Genomic DNA, 15,795 nt, shown 5'->3' with positions numbered 1-15,795 from the left:
TTTCTGAGGTCGCCATTACTCTTTACGATGGTCAATAAATTTATGTTCATTATACACTGTTTGTTTATAGTTCTGATTCTATAACCATTTTATAGTTCTGATCGAATCAATTTACTGTATGCAATAAATGCCTCCATAAAGAGCAAGAAACATCCACTTTCAAGATAATGAGTAAATGTAATTATTTCTATCTAAAACAATTTAACAATATTGTATGTCATACTTCTATGTTTAATGCTATTCACTTTTGATTGTACAACATGGCTCTGTAAAGAGCAAGAAACACTACCTTTAAGATAATATAAGTAAATTTAATAACTTTCATCTGAAATAATATTTCTACATTCGGTGTTATTCATTTTAATGGTAAAACATGGCTCTGTAAAATGCAATAAACATCCATCTTCAAGGTTATATAAATAAATTTAACAAATTCAATCTGAAATAATATCATGTATGCCATACTTCAAGGTCAAGCTTGAATAACATAAAGGTATACACTACAAGCAAGATGACTAGAGAATGGGGATTCTCTACACGAGTTTATGTACAGTTGTTAGACCTGAAAAACTTTCATATGTAAGCTTGTCTAATATGTATCTTGTGATCGAATTTCACTCGAATAATCTGTCAAATCTAGTTATGAATTTCATTCCCTATTTGAAAGTACAAACACAATGTCTTGCACAGAACTAGAACCAAAATTAGAGTGAACATTGCGTTTTTCAGAAACAGAAACAAAAAATAAAGGTGAAAAAAACATGACCTTCAATAACCCAGAGAATGTGTAGGATGATTACACAAAGTACAAAAAAGATTGTACTGTGTTCTGTTTCACAAGATTTGATGGCTTGCAGTAATTGATGAATTAGATGGAACAGATTTGAGAGGCCCTTGATGAGTGTACGCTGGTTACAGAGATAATAGACGGATGTTCTCACATCTCAATTAATCGGTTTTGCTTCTTTACTTCAATATGAGAATCTAATTTCGAGCTTGGCTAATATCTTGCAAATAGCAAGAACTAGTTGAGAACTTCAAATTCCTATACCTTCCTACTTTGAAAGAAGAGAAATATACGGAAAAGAAGGATAATTAGACATAATCTAAAGCTTATACATATGCAAGGAACCAGTCTGTCGAAAGGGAGGGTAATGTAACACAATGCAAATCAAATGGTCAGTCCTACTGCACATGGTATTGCATTCTACAGCTTATGGATGCCAAATATACATACACAGACACATGCATATACTATATCGACATATGTATCACAGTGGACATCAAGTCCATTGTGACCTGCAAGAGTTGGTAACGTGAACATCTTGTTCCTGATGGCTCCTCTTGTATATGAAATAAGCTGTTAATGCAAAAGTTGACATCTTATATACGCTCCATATCGAAAACATCTTGGGTCTTAAATCTGCAAGATTTGCTGAAGACCACCTTATGGGCAGCAGAAAAGGACTGTCTTGTCTTGGATCACTACTGCTACCTTTCTGCAGATGTGGGTTGGCCAGGTTTGGAATCAACATTTTAGACCGAATTGTACACCAGCCCCCTCCATTCCAGTTTCATCCATTATCTTCTGAGATTCCTCAAGTCCCTTTGGCTTCATTACTTCGGCTGTGAAAAGCTATTACATTTGAACCACCATTATTTTACTGTGAGTTGAATGATCAACCAATGACTCACCTCTTTGACCATGATTCAATCAATGAGCTGGAATACCCCTTCACCTGATACAAAGATGGCAATACTTCAGTGGTTGCACTGACTGTTGTAGGGTTATATGCCCACCTCAAAACCTCTTCCTTTCATACAAGTCATGCCATCGAAACAGCTTCAGAAAAGATATTTCCAACATCTCCAACTTGTGTAAGAACATATTTCGCCTCAGATGGAAATTCCTCTATCGAATTTCTGTTGGCCGCCTCTACTGCATTTTCAGCCATTCCTTTCTGACTTGGTCTATCACAAGTTGATTTCCACGTGACCGCAATGCTAATTGACTTGAATCTGTGCATAGTGCTTTGGACTCTCCTATCACACACTAAATCACATACATTTCCATCGACTATTGGAGAGTGAACCCTCTTCCAATTCTGGTGTCAACCTTCAATCCATCCTTCTTTAGATAGCATTATTTCACTTTTCTCAGGGCTCTCCCTTGACCAGGGCCCTTCCCAGATCCTGCCAATACTTACTTCATACAGGAGAGATTGGTCTTTATGCCTTGAACCCCTTCCAATCGTGTGGACGGAACACTTGTTCTCTCCAGGACATCTTTCTGCAGCTTCCAAATTTCAGTACTAATCTCTGAAACCCACACCCCACGTGTCATGTAAATTATGGTCAATGAAAAACATGGAGAAAACATGGGAGAATGAATCAACCCAAATGAACATATCCATTAAGAGGAGGAATAACATCAGCTTATAGACAGGCATCAGGCAATGATGCACGACCTACTATATGGCTCCACATGGGTGGATGTTAGACTGGATATCGACAAGCGTACAGCTTCTGGGGTTAAGATAAAGGAATGTAAGCTCACTCATTCCAACTCCTGCAACTCTTCCATCACTCCCTCTGTAGCTCGGCACTTGGACATTCAATTAGCCCTTCTCTCCCCATTCCTTCAGCTCTGCACACTTTTCTATTACACACCTTATGCCCACAGGGGGAGACCAATTGAATATGGGAGCCACATTGACTAGCTTGTGAATAACACTGGGCGATAGGGAATTAACACCCAGAAACATATCCTCAAACAAAATATCCGGACCAAGGGGGCCTCATTATACATACATGCATGCATGCATATATATATATATACATACATTTTTTTTTATATTACAGATCTCATGCCCACAGGAGGAGACCACTTGATTGACAGAGCCACATTGACTGACTTACGAACAACACCAGGCCATAGTGAAACAAATCCTAAAACAAAATATCCGGATCAAAGGGACCTCAAAGATATATTTAATCCAGGCATATCAGGCAGATCATCTTAGACATAATAGTATCACACAATCAAAATCCTAAGAAGAGTAGGCATGAAGTTATATACCAGTGTATTTAATATAGAACAAATTTTCGAAAAACAAAATGCTGCCAAAGTACTGAGTTATGTTAGTGTGCATGTGTTAATTAATATACATGTCCCCCTTTAATCAGTAGAAAAGACAATATAGTGATAATACTTTATTAAATGCTGAAAGTGCATGAATTACACATGAATGCTCAAATGACAACATTCAAAATCACCTTCAACATAATATGGTCTTTAATACGTTGGCATATTCTTTTGATCAGCACTCTTGAGGATGATGAACATTAGGTAGGACCATAGAAGATAACAGCTTAAAAGCTTTCTTGCAGTTTTCTTTCATGGAAAGACATTCAAAAGTGTCAAGGCATTATCAGTATGAAGGTAAAAACTAAAGTAGTGTTAGTGTTAGTATGAAGGTAATATATTATCTATTACTTTGATCCCAACGCAAAGTTGTTGAGCCTTAAAGGATCTAGAGATTGCCGAAATCAAATTTTACACCCAAGACAAAGAGCCTCCTTCATATTCCACACATACATATTCACAATGAAGGGAGCCATCTGATGTTGAATGTAAAGCCAACCGAAGGTTGCAGATTAAAGAAAACATAGATTCAACAATTCTCAATTGTGAAAACAATGGAACCTATGCACAAATGGAAAATGGCCAATCTCTTTTTCTCCCCACATAGTTGTGACAATAATACATAAGCAGAGTCACCTTACCATATCACGGACCTTGCAAATGTACAAGGGCACAAGTATGAACTTCGTGAAGCAATGTGATTTGAATGGTGCTATTTCTTCTTCACCCACTCTGAAGTTCAAAGTAGATTAAATGCTACAATTGATTTTGTTCAGGAAAGTGCCTGAAGATGAGATTTATACATAGCTTACAGCGCGTGACAGTTATAATTTTGTCAAAAACCCATCATTAAGAAATGGTCAAAATGAGCCGGTCCTTCTCTTAGACAACATTCTTGCAAGACAAAACACCAGACGCCTCGACAAATCAGCATGTCAACAAATACTCTTCGTTTTTCTGTCAGCAATGAGTGCATAATCCTGTTTTCAAATTTTATTCACAGAAGTCTTCCTCTTCATCAACATCCATTCAAAACATAGGCACCAGCAAACATAGCCTGCCTTAAATTCTTGAAAAGTAAATCCTGCCACCTCTGCTTTGTGCTGAATTTTTTGTAACTATCATACATGCATTGCAAACTTCACATCTCAATAAATATTCTTCACTTTTCTGTCACCAATCAATACAATCATCTTTCCAAATCTTCATCATTCACATAAAAAAGTCTTCAGAATCAACCCTAAAGTAGAAAAGAAAAGGTATGGAAGGCTAAGTATTATGTGCTGTCTCGTTAGTACGGTTGAATTTCCATTCTAAATGGTCTCCCTTTTTCAAGAGTTGATACTACTGAGGAGCACAAAACATAAATCAAGAAGATTATGCACAAAGCATAAACAACATACCTTTCAATAAGTATTTTGCCAAACGTAGCACTTCAATCCATTGAGCATAGCTCCATCTGATCACTTTGATCTACTTCTCTTGACTTCAATGTTTAATGAAGAAAAAGGAATGAAAAACAGGCATAGCTCCAGCACTATTTCCTTCGAAAAATGAGTTGCACGTATGCCATGGCATGATCACTTTGATCAAGTTCTCTTGACTTCAGTATTTGATCAAGAAAAAGGAATGAAAAATAGGCATAGGTCAGCACAGATGACCACAATAACAAGCGTCAGTTTAAAAATGTACATACCCATAAATTGGGCTTCACTTCATGAACATACCATATGGAAAGAAAACCTAAGAGAATCCATTGACAGGAAAAATTTGTTTTGAGGCACCCTGGCAAGGACATGTCTTAGCCATCTGTGTGCAGGAAAGCTCTGGTAATGAAGAGAATATTCTGGATACAAACAGCTATTGATTTAATGACAAATAATCTCTTGCAGAAGAAAGACATTTTAAAACTCTATCTTCTCACTAATTCAAGGAATGTATTCTTTATCTGTGAGAGTTCTGTTTTCTTTTTTTCATCCATCTCTGAGCTGTTTCCCTCAAAATTGTTGAGGAAGCATACAAAGCTTGATAAAGGTAAAAAGTTACGATTTGCACTCCCTTCTTTAGTCTGCAAGCCCTCTACTGAAATAGCATTGAGACAATTCAAAAACCTTGTTGCATCCAATGACACCCAACTTGCAAAAACTGCTGCAACTAACAGACTAAGATCTTCTGGGAGGCCCAACAAAATTATAATCAGATTTGATGTAGGCCACTGTGCTCTTAGAAAGAGTAGAAATCCTGACAGAGCATCACTATGTATCAAAGGTTTAAGAAAAGTAGCACAAGATAGAATTAAATTTTCCACGAGAAAAGGTACTGCATTATGCAACTCAGCAACAAGCATCCTCCAGAAATACTGCTGCTCAAAGCAGTCCCAAGAAACTGAACTCTTTATCAGATCTGCTATGCGGTCTGGTTGCTTTCCAAGAACTGAAATCTCTTTAAGACTAAGCTTGAGCTCAAGTTTTGATAGGTTCCTTGGATCCAGTACAGATACCAGTAACTTTATTACTTCCTTCTTTCCTCCAGAGACATCAGGAAGATGACTAAACACCATGAAAATCACAAGCAATAGCCTTTGAATACTCCATGTTAGACATGTTTCCAAGTCCTGGAGAAGCACTTCCTCTACTTCATCTACTCTCTCTCTTGTTTCCTGTGTCTGTATGCCATTTTCAAGTTTCGAATCACATGATGAAGGTTTGGGAAAAGTACCTTTTTTCCTATACACACCCTTGATGTACACTTTGTATGATTTAAATGCATCTGAAACCACAGGCAAGTGAGATTTGCTTGTGACTTTTGAGTTTTGGCAGATACCCACCTCAGGTAGCTCATTCACCTGCAATGCCTTATGCCAAGAAAATGCAGAGGCTTTCCCACTTTCATTTCCTTCTAACAAAGACGATAATTCATTATCCTTGTGAGGCTCCTTAGTACATTTTGGAGAAATTAGGGCATCCAAATCTGGTTTCAATTCAGTACCAGTTAAAACATTGCTCTGATCAATACACTCAGCTATCCTGCAGATGTAACAAAGAAGACGGGCACCAACTGCATAACCTTCAGTGTGCCAAGCTAAGAGCAACTGTAGCAGCTTTGGATGATTAGATTGGGTAAACCTGCGAAGAATTGCAGATGTCACTGACATTATCTCATCATTTTCGAGAGAATCTGACAGATACCCTGATAGTGGTGTAAATAAGTCATGTCCACTCGCCTTCACCATGTCAGAAACCTTCTTTGCGAAAGCATGAGCACTTTCCATGGCATGCCCTGTCTTTTCATCATCATTTCCTTCAGTTGTCACACTGCTGTCACTATCAGATATAAAAGATACTATCAACTTGTCTAAAACAGCAGCAGCCTCTTCTTGGGACCTTGTAAGTGCTTTTGCAAGATCATTAAGAGTTACAATATCAATGCGCCTCTTCTTGTGCAGCTTATTGTCCATCATTCCATTATTTGACTCCATCGTCGGTGTTCCTGGCTCAGAATTATCTTCACCCAAGTCTCGTTCTGTAACAGTTCTTGATAACGGTTTTTCTTGTCTAGAATGTGATTCACTTTGGACTGTTGAAACCCCCCTTATGCTACCTAATGGGGATGGAATGGAATCGGGAACCTCTTGCTGAACACATTCTTGCTTCACATTTTTATGGGCTTCCATAGATTCTGCTTGGGAGTACATTGGGAAGTAGGCAACAAGCTTCTCCCTAAGCCAAGGAGAAACATGTGAATTACATGCTAAAGGCTCCAATGACCTAACAACGCCTTTACTTACCAGTATGTCCACTGATGTGACCACCCCACGAGCTATCAAGTCTTTCCTAGAAGGGTCATAATGCTCCAAGCACAGAAACAAAAACTCTAACAAAGAATGAGTAATATCTATGTACTTTGGAACAGAGTGTACCATAAGAAGAAGAGCAGGCTCAATATTCATTATATTGTCTGTCTTGGTCATAAAGAAAAACCAATCATAGAACAAAGCAAGTTTAGCATTTGCCTCAACATGTTGACTTTTGCAACATTTCAAAAGCCAGCCTATAACTGCCCATCGTGGCACTATGTCCGATTGGAGGATGTGATTTGGGGGATGGTGAACACAACAAATGAAACGAATGAGATCACAAACCAAAGTCTCACTTCCAGGTGCTGACAGAAAGCGCTGAGCAAACCATGCCTGATAGCGCCTCTGATTCCCCATGCGCACATATGTGAGCATGAACCTGATTTGTGATTCCATCTCCATGGTTAAGCGTGAGAGTAGGTAACGTGTCGGTGTTCGCACGACATATAGCTGTGCAATATCTGTAAAACTAGAGACATTGAAAGCAGATGGATTCGAGAGTAGATCCTTCCAAATAGACTCAAATTCTGGAATGAAAGTAACATCCTGCAAAAGCCGCACAAGATCCCTGCCTATAACGAGGCATTCTTGGAAGCAGTTGCGAAGTATCTTTACACAGAAAGAAGCTTCATCCTGTCTTAGCTCATTTAATACAGTGTTTTTAGCCATGAAATGATCCGGTAAAAGTCGAAGGAATGTGAACAAAGCACTTGTAAGTAGTCCTGGATTCCCAATAAGCCAGGTCCAGTTATTCCTGAGCATATCCAACACTTGCCCAGACAGCCACACATTCCACTGTGTTACATCGCCTCCTATGATGCAGCGCAACAATGATAAGCATAAGTTCTCCACTTCCGATGCAGACAAAGCTATTAACTGCTTAACCAGCAACAATAGCTGAGTGCGGCACTGGTCGAGAAGCTTTGGGTAGTGCTCATTGACAAGTCGTAGAAGAACAGAAACAATGCAAGCATACCCATCGGTGGTGATGGCTGTCAGGTGTGTGAAGAGGGATTGTTGCATTCGAGGCTGTGTCAAGAACGCATAAATCCACGCTTGGTTCAGCTGGGTAAGATCTCCTGATGGTAACGACTGAGGAGAGATGTGGTAGGGAGGTGTAAGTTGGGCCTGAAAACTCACAAATGATTGATACAAACTGTTCTCAAAGTCCTCTTTTGCCTCATAAGGGGATCTCATCAGTATCTTCCCCTCTTCTGCATCTTGAGGAGGCCTTTGCACCATCTTTGATGTCATGACAAACAGATTCAAAGCACCACTTCATGCAAGAGCCTCTACATGAGGAAGGACATGGCAACATCTGACAGAGCAGGTTGAGTGGCACGACAAAATCTGCCCATTTTTCAAACCCTGAATCGGTGCTCACGTCTACTTCCCATTTACGAAGGAAACAAGCCAATAAGAAATGGCAAACAAATTGCTGTGTCCGAAAGCAATAGCCCTGGTTCCAGCCTAACAGCAATCACACTACATAAATATGCATCTTTCTCTCATATATATCTATCCCTTTTTCTCTCAACTTACCGAAGGCCAGGACGAGAAGTGAAGAAGAAGAGCTCGTGCAGAGAAAGAAGCCGCTGGAGCTGCAGAGCAAGGAAGAAAGCATAATATACATACATATATATATGTATGTATGTATGTGTGTGTGTATGTATGTATGTATGTGTGTATGTATGTATGTATGTATGTATGTAGCTATGTAGCTATGTATATGTATATGATGAGTATTTTGGTTCATGGGGGAAGGGAGGTTAATTATAGGTGAGGCCTCTAAGTTCCCAGAGACACATATGATGCCCAAAATCTAGGTGGGCAACCCTTGGAGTCTATCTGTCCTCTACACACACACACACATGCGGAGATTTCATTGTATGCTCTTTGTTCCATAATGTATACTTTACTAGACGACTGATCCATCAAGTGATTTCTTTGTTCATGTGTGCAATGCTGAAAATTAAGAAATGTAAACAAATCTTTAGTGCATGCACCACATTGAGTCGAGTAGCAAATGGTTAGGCCGAAGACTTTGAATGTACAATTATTGTATCAAATATCCAAGTCAATTTTTGAGAGAGTGATATATGGACACGAATAGGGTAACATATGCATACCATCCACTACTATCTTTTTATTGTCACTTCCATCATGAGTTGTCTTATGCCTCTTGTTCAAGCTCACAACCATGTCCAATATGTATGACCACAAAAACCATGTTCATGGTATGGGGCACAACCATCCTTCCTACTAGCAAAAGCCATTGTTTAGATTGTATCAATCTCATTTGTTTAGTTCTTGTCGTGAATTTGCAAGATCTAGGTGATATCTCAAGCTCAACTTGGCAAATATGTAAGTTACATTGTATTGAACATTTTTTTATGAAGATGTGTTGTTTTATAAATTGATGTGGAATTGTGTTCATGAATCATACCATAGTATGTAAAATTTGTGTTCGTCTAGCATAACATTTGTTTTCCTACGTTGGAAAACGAATGCGAATGTTATTCAAACATTCTTGTGTTTTTTGTTTTAGTTTTTTCCCTATTTTTTTAATGTTTTTTTAGTTTTTTTCCATTTTTTAGGCTTATTTACCTCAAAATAATTAGTTGATCCAAAATATGGTATTTGTCATTCTTTGAGGGTGTTTTTCTTACGCGAATGATTGAAACATGAGTGAATGTGAATGCACGTATGGTATGTATGGTTCATACTGTGAATCATACATATATGGCCATCTCTTGGCTTGTCTAATTATCCCACCTTGAACGGGAAGAAAGAAGTGTCTCCTACGCTAAATAAAGAAACCTTCAAGCATTGGTTTAGCATTTTAACGCCACTAATGAATATTTCTAGTCAAATTTCCCCCACTTTTGGTGCATCATTCATGGCATTGTACAAAATAATAAAAGTTGAATCTTTTCCGAATATTTCTTGTTCTCTTTTTAATACTTTTCATAATTTGTTCAGATGTTCATGGCAATGCAAACAAGAATTTCTTAATCATTCATGATCTACTATGGAGTGTAGTTTCCTATTTATTGAACATTCGAACAAAGAGGATATATCAATGTTGTAAAAAATAAACAAGCTAGCTCAATAATGTACTTATAGGTTGGGAATAATGAACATTGGGTGAAAGTATATTGGTTTCAACATTTTGCCTACGAAAGTCGAAGATTAATTTTCCCCTGCAATTTGATGGCACACCATTTGAATTAAAGTTGGTTGGTAATACACATACCCTCTCGTAGATATATGATAGGTCAAGCTAAAGTTGGCTTTGCTATATCTCTTCTTGTGAGACCAACTCTTTAGAGAATTGCTATGTTGCTCAAAAAGGACCTTCGCAACTGAGAGATTTTATCACCTTGACAATAAATATCAATGCCTATGTTGAAAATACTAATAAATATCAATCATCAAGCGAAGCAATCATCGAGGATTGTGTCCAAATTAAGTTTATGCATCCAAGTTGTAGGAAATTGTCTTGATACTATCTGGGATAATATTGCCCTCTATGATTGTTTTGAAGGGGGCTTTGAGATGATGTCAAATTCCCCTTATTCCAATGAACTCACGATCCTATAAAGTTTATTAAGTTTGTTGTTTAGTGAGATCAATTTACTATTCATGCATCAATAGGGTCCAACATCAAATTCAATTCCACATATAGTCGGCCCCATGGTCCAATTCCAATGAATGTGGATCATTTGGTTAATGGGATCTTGAACATCTAATTAAGGAGAATAACGAGGGGGGGGGGGGGGGGGGGGGGGAGAGAGAGAGAGAGAGAGATTAGGAAAATAAGGCTTTAGGTAAAAGTGAGAAGATAAAGGTTAAGTGGGAGGAGTTTTAACGATTGGCTTTTATACTTCCCTTAGATTTTAGTTTCTTTGTGCTTGGGGCTCACAAGTTTCCCACTTTTTTCTTCTTCAAGGGTACCTATGTCAATGCTTGTGTGTATGACCAATGCTTAACTTCCACTTGAACTCCTTAAGGAGTCCATACAATGGTCTTGCTTCTCAACGAAGATTTTAATGAAGTGTTGAAAGTACACAACATAGTCTGTAAATTCCTATCATAGCTTCTCATTAGCATAAGGGATCAAGTCTAAAGTTATTTTTACTCTCACGTCATCAGTAGAGATTTGTTTCATGATGTGCTACAATATTATCCATGCTTATCTCAAATTTGGCATTTGAGTGTGTTCAATGATAATTGATTCAAAAGTTCCCCTTAGAAGGGTGAGGTGTTCCATCCAAGTCGAGTTGTGGCATATGTCACATACATAATACCTAACTCTATCTAAGTTCATAAGGTTGGATGAGAATATATGATCAATGCCTCTCTCATAAGTTCCTAACCCACTCGCCAACTTGGATGACATTTGTTAGTAAACAGACTTGCCAAATTCAATGCAAAGGTATATTGATGTTGATCCATTTATATAACAACTATTTAACTATACTCAAAGAGTCCATCAATAAGGTTGTAAGCTACATTTCACACTTCCCAATTTAATAGATGCTCTATGGATAAATCTATGTATGCATATTTGGATTTTACAATTGTTCATGGGTGGGCAAGCAGAGTGCTCTATACTTTGAGCATCTTCTTTATTTCATCCTTGATTTGTTGGCCTTATTGACCATTCATCAACCACGGTTTCTCCTAACTACCCTTGCATCCCTTCACTTAGGAGTTGCATACATCACTACTTCGGTTGACACTATCTTCATGTCTATGTAGCTCCATGGAAATGTGCCCATGAATTCCTTGAGGATTAAGATTAGAGAAACCTCCTCTTCAGGTAGATCTTCGACAAGGAGGGAATCAAATTACACCACTTAATTAGAATGATGACATGTATCTAAAAAACACAAATAAGCGAAAGTATTACACACAATGCACAAAACAACAAATTTACATCTTTGAGATCAATTATTATTTCCCGTTTCCATACATACAATTGTCCATTTCCTCTTTCAAAATTCTTCATCTTACCCCACGATTTTGGGTCAATGCAATATCACCTCTACAAGGATGGAAACAAGAGGCTTTGAGGATGGTTTGGCCTAGGCAAGGATGAACTCAATGAGAAAGATATGAAGTCAAACATGATTCAAATTTGACAAATTCAAGAAAATAGAAAGGAATGTATGGATCCAACATTTAGAACTCAATTTTCGTCGAGAAATGTTAATGTGTTCAAATGTATTTATAAGTTATTGGCAAGTGACAAACTAATACTATGACCCTTACAAGAGTAACAATCAACAACAAATCCTACTTTCAAAAACTCTAAGATATGGTGTAGTCTTTCTGGCGATAGCAAGGTCAACAAAATGCAAAGCTTTACAACAACAATTACTTGGGTGGATATGGTGAGGCCTTGTTGGAGATGGTGAGATAAAAAAGATGCAATAATTACAACTAGGGGGGTGTTGAAAGAAGAAATGGTAATGAGATTTGTTGGCTCCAAGCTTGCCAAAACCAGCAATAACATGTTACTAAAGGGGTTTTAGGTCAATGCCTAAGTTGGATGAGATAGCAAACGCTCAAGAAGCTGAAGACCATGGTCCCTCTAGCATAGTAACGGCATAATGGATGTGTGTGTGTGTGTGTGATAGAGAGAGAGAGAGAGAAGGATGGATGTGCTCAACCCTGCATTCCACAATGGCATTACCACTAGGGTAAGTTACGATATTAAAAAAAAATACAGAAATTCATATCCATTTGTGTATATCGGATGCTTATTAGTAAATTCCTGTATATCTATGTGCTTGGTCAAAGTTGAGGTTTTTAATTTCAAAAATACCAAATCAGAAACAAATCTAGCAATATATGCTTTTACTTATATCAATTAGGAAAGATAGCTCACATTCTAATTACCTCAATTAGGAGAGAAACCCCACTTTCTAATTACCTCAATTAGGAGAAACCCCACTTTCTAATTACCTGACTAGGAGAGACGACCCACTTTCAATGCAACGGCATAATTTGCTTCTAATTGACAAAATTAGAAATGTGTACATTCTAAATTAAAGAATTGACCTCATATAATTGGATATTGTAATTAAACGAAGGTGATTTTCTAATCGTTGTACATTAACCTCATATAATTACACGCTTAGTGTTAGTTTCAAATGTTATCAGGAGCCTCTCAGTTTGAATCCCATAACCAGCATTTGCTGATGATGATCGTGGCGATGACAAATAAGTTTGAACGCCATAAGCAACATTCGCTGAAGATGATAATGACGACCACAATTAGGACGACAATGATAGCCACGATGATGATGTGCAGAATATATATTACATTTTCATTAATCGGAACTACACATTGGAGAGATGGTTTTTTGGGTTTGATTCGTCCTTCTTGAAAAGTCAGAGAGGTTGTTGTCTCCAACCACAATCCATCCATGAAAGAAAGAAACCCCTTCCTGAAATATGACAACAATGGAGTAATAACAACTGCCAAGGTTTCCAGACAGGTATTGCAGCACAAATATAGGAAAACGATGCAGTGGAACTCATCAAACCTGTGCTCGGGAATCAAAACCAAATGAAGAAGAAGTGACCGAACTTTCAACAGTTCTACGACTTCCTGAAGAAGAAAAAAATATTTTATGTTACATTAATTCATCCTCCTTGAGAAGCCAGAGAGGTTTTCTCCTACCACAATCTGTAAAGACTCCTTCATCCATGAAAGTACGAAAGAACCCCTTCGCCGAAATATGGCAACAGAGTAATGACAACTGACGGCCATGGTTTCCAGACAGGGATTGTGGCACACACAAAAAAAAGGATTTAGCTGAGTCCATAAAAACCCTGTGATGGGCTTTCAATAGTTCTATGTCTTCGTGAGAAGCAAGGAGGATCGAGTGATAAGTCATCTATGTTACATCGAAACATACATGCAGTAGAGTTCTCGTGTGTAAAAACATCCCCTAATTGGATGGTTTCCATGGCTCAGAATTACATCGTTGCAACCGCATTACGGTCTTCCTCTGGGATGTGACCGAGCGGGACCGGATGAACTCCGCATTGCCAGCTTGAAACAGCTTCAAGTACCGTCTTCCCGCCTCATTGAAGCCAGCCACTTGGAAGGTTCCAGCAAACAGCTTCTCCCCACTTGCAGGGGCAAGCTCATGGCTGGCAGCATTCTCATTCAGATCATAACCCACCACAATTAGCGTGCCAAACGATTTCGCAAGATTTTCATAAAGATCTGTATGGTCAAATCTCTTTTTGTCCAAGTCTCCGCCATCACTGTCGGATCCAGGCTTTTTGGTTTTTGTGGGATGGCTTCTTCTGGAATCTGCGGTCGATCCCAGAAAGAATATCTTCTTCTTCTTCATCGTGGTTGTTGTCTTCTTCTTCTCGGCATCCTTCGATTGAGTTCCCGAAGGTTCTATGGTATGAGCTTCCCCATCACATGAAGCTCTCTGCAGGCATTGGGCAATTGCCTTAGCATCTTGGTCAATGGAGGAAAATGCTGAGCTTCTGAGGACTTGACCCTCTTGGGCCAGCGGCACTTCGTCGTCCTCCTCCATACTTCGGTCGGGCAAACATGGCTGGGCGCGCGCAGCTCCAGCTCTTAATCTCTCGCCATCTCTTGCCAACCATGTCTCAGGGACAACTTCTAAAGAGACTTTCAAATCCTGTATATTGCAGATGCCTGACTGAAGAGGGGGCAACTGTTCATAAGTAGACTTGTGTGCCACACCATGTTGTGCAGAGGTTGGAGGCCCCCCATGGAGCTTGGAAGAAGGCATTCGACCTTGTCCTGCAGGGATAGCATTTCTATGACATCTCATCTCTGCATTGTTAGCAGAAGAAGAAGGAGAAGAGGCAGATATCTGGGATGGACCCCCATTCATAATCCCATCCCATCCTCCTCCTCCTGCATACTGATGATGTTTACGGAAAACTGTAGCCCACAGGCTTCGCTTACTATCTTGCATATCTGACACAAACACATGGGCCAAACAAACAAGAAGAAACCTCAACATGGGACGTAGAAATAGCCGCATATTGCTAAGCAGAAGCAGAAAATAACCAGAAAAAAGGCAGAAGAGAAACACTGGAAAAAAAACAGAAAGAAGGAATGGGAGATCTGACCTTCATGACCATGGCCTGCAGAAGAGGCAGAGCTAACCTTGCGTGGCGAGGCAAAGAAGGAAGTCCATGTGGAGTGTCTGCCTCTTGCAGGGCTCATGAAGAATCGAGCAGGGGATGAGGAAATGGCGGCGGCTCCTGACGACCCAGATTCTCTAGATGCTCCTGATGCCATTGATGAAGATGAGGAGGGCCCTTTGGACATGGCCTTGTTGGACCTGCAAGGCTTAACCTGGCCGATGCAAGAAACTGTAGGAGAAGTAGGGTCTTCTTCATCCTCCCTTGCTTCTTCATCTGCTCCTTTTTCTCCTTCTTCTTCTGTATATCTTCCTCTCCCTCCCTTAGCCCTAGCGGAAAACATAGCAGTGGACCTCTGCCCACCGCCTTTCTTCTTCACCATGCCTTCCCTCGCTGGGCTGCGTAATAGTAACGGGGAAGAAGTAAACCAGGAAAGCTTCTCGCTTGCACTTCTCTGCACGGGGTCAGGGACAGGGACAGGGACCTCTGTGCATTTCTTCTTCCTCCTCGACTGCTGCTGCTGCTGCTGCTTCTTCTGTGATTCCTTGTTACCATTGCTCATCAAAGTAGTCTGATCATGAAGGGCTTGCAATGCGCTGCTCCGATATCTATCATACTGCCAGTGCTCTTCTCCAGCCAT

General features: G+C 39.3%; 2 protein-coding genes across 2 annotated transcripts; both read right to left on the bottom strand.

The window, feature by feature from the left end:
• Positions 1-3,567: 3,567 nt before the first annotated feature.
• LOC147862664 (uncharacterized) lies at positions 3,568-8,392 on the bottom strand. The gene is made up of 2 exons (XM_087320820.1): positions 4,549-8,392; positions 3,568-4,385 (listed from the first exon to the last, which is right to left on the bottom strand). The coding sequence occupies exon 1, from the start codon at positions 8,253-8,255 to the stop codon at positions 5,058-5,060; it is 3,198 nt and encodes a 1,065-aa protein (XP_087176946.1). The 5' UTR covers positions 8,256-8,392; the 3' UTR covers positions 3,568-4,385; positions 4,549-5,057.
• Positions 8,393-13,761: 5,369 nt separating this feature from the next.
• Positions 13,762-15,795, bottom strand: LOC147862663 (uncharacterized). Its single transcript, XM_087320741.1, has 2 exons — positions 15,141-15,795; positions 13,762-14,985 (listed from the first exon to the last, which is right to left on the bottom strand). The coding sequence occupies exons 1-2, from the start codon at positions 15,793-15,795 to the stop codon at positions 13,967-13,969; spliced, it is 1,674 nt and encodes a 557-aa protein (XP_087176867.1). The 3' UTR covers positions 13,762-13,966.

This window comes from Azolla caroliniana, unplaced genomic scaffold, assembly GCF_043228905.1.
Source record: "Azolla caroliniana isolate FFs.n. ecotype wild unplaced genomic scaffold, voAzoCaro1.0.p SCAF_6, whole genome shotgun sequence".
NCBI classification, from domain to species: domain Eukaryota; kingdom Viridiplantae; phylum Streptophyta; class Polypodiopsida; order Salviniales; family Salviniaceae; genus Azolla; species Azolla caroliniana.
Note: the sequence above shows the minus strand (reverse complement) of the source record. Positions and strands in the feature narration are given on the sequence as shown.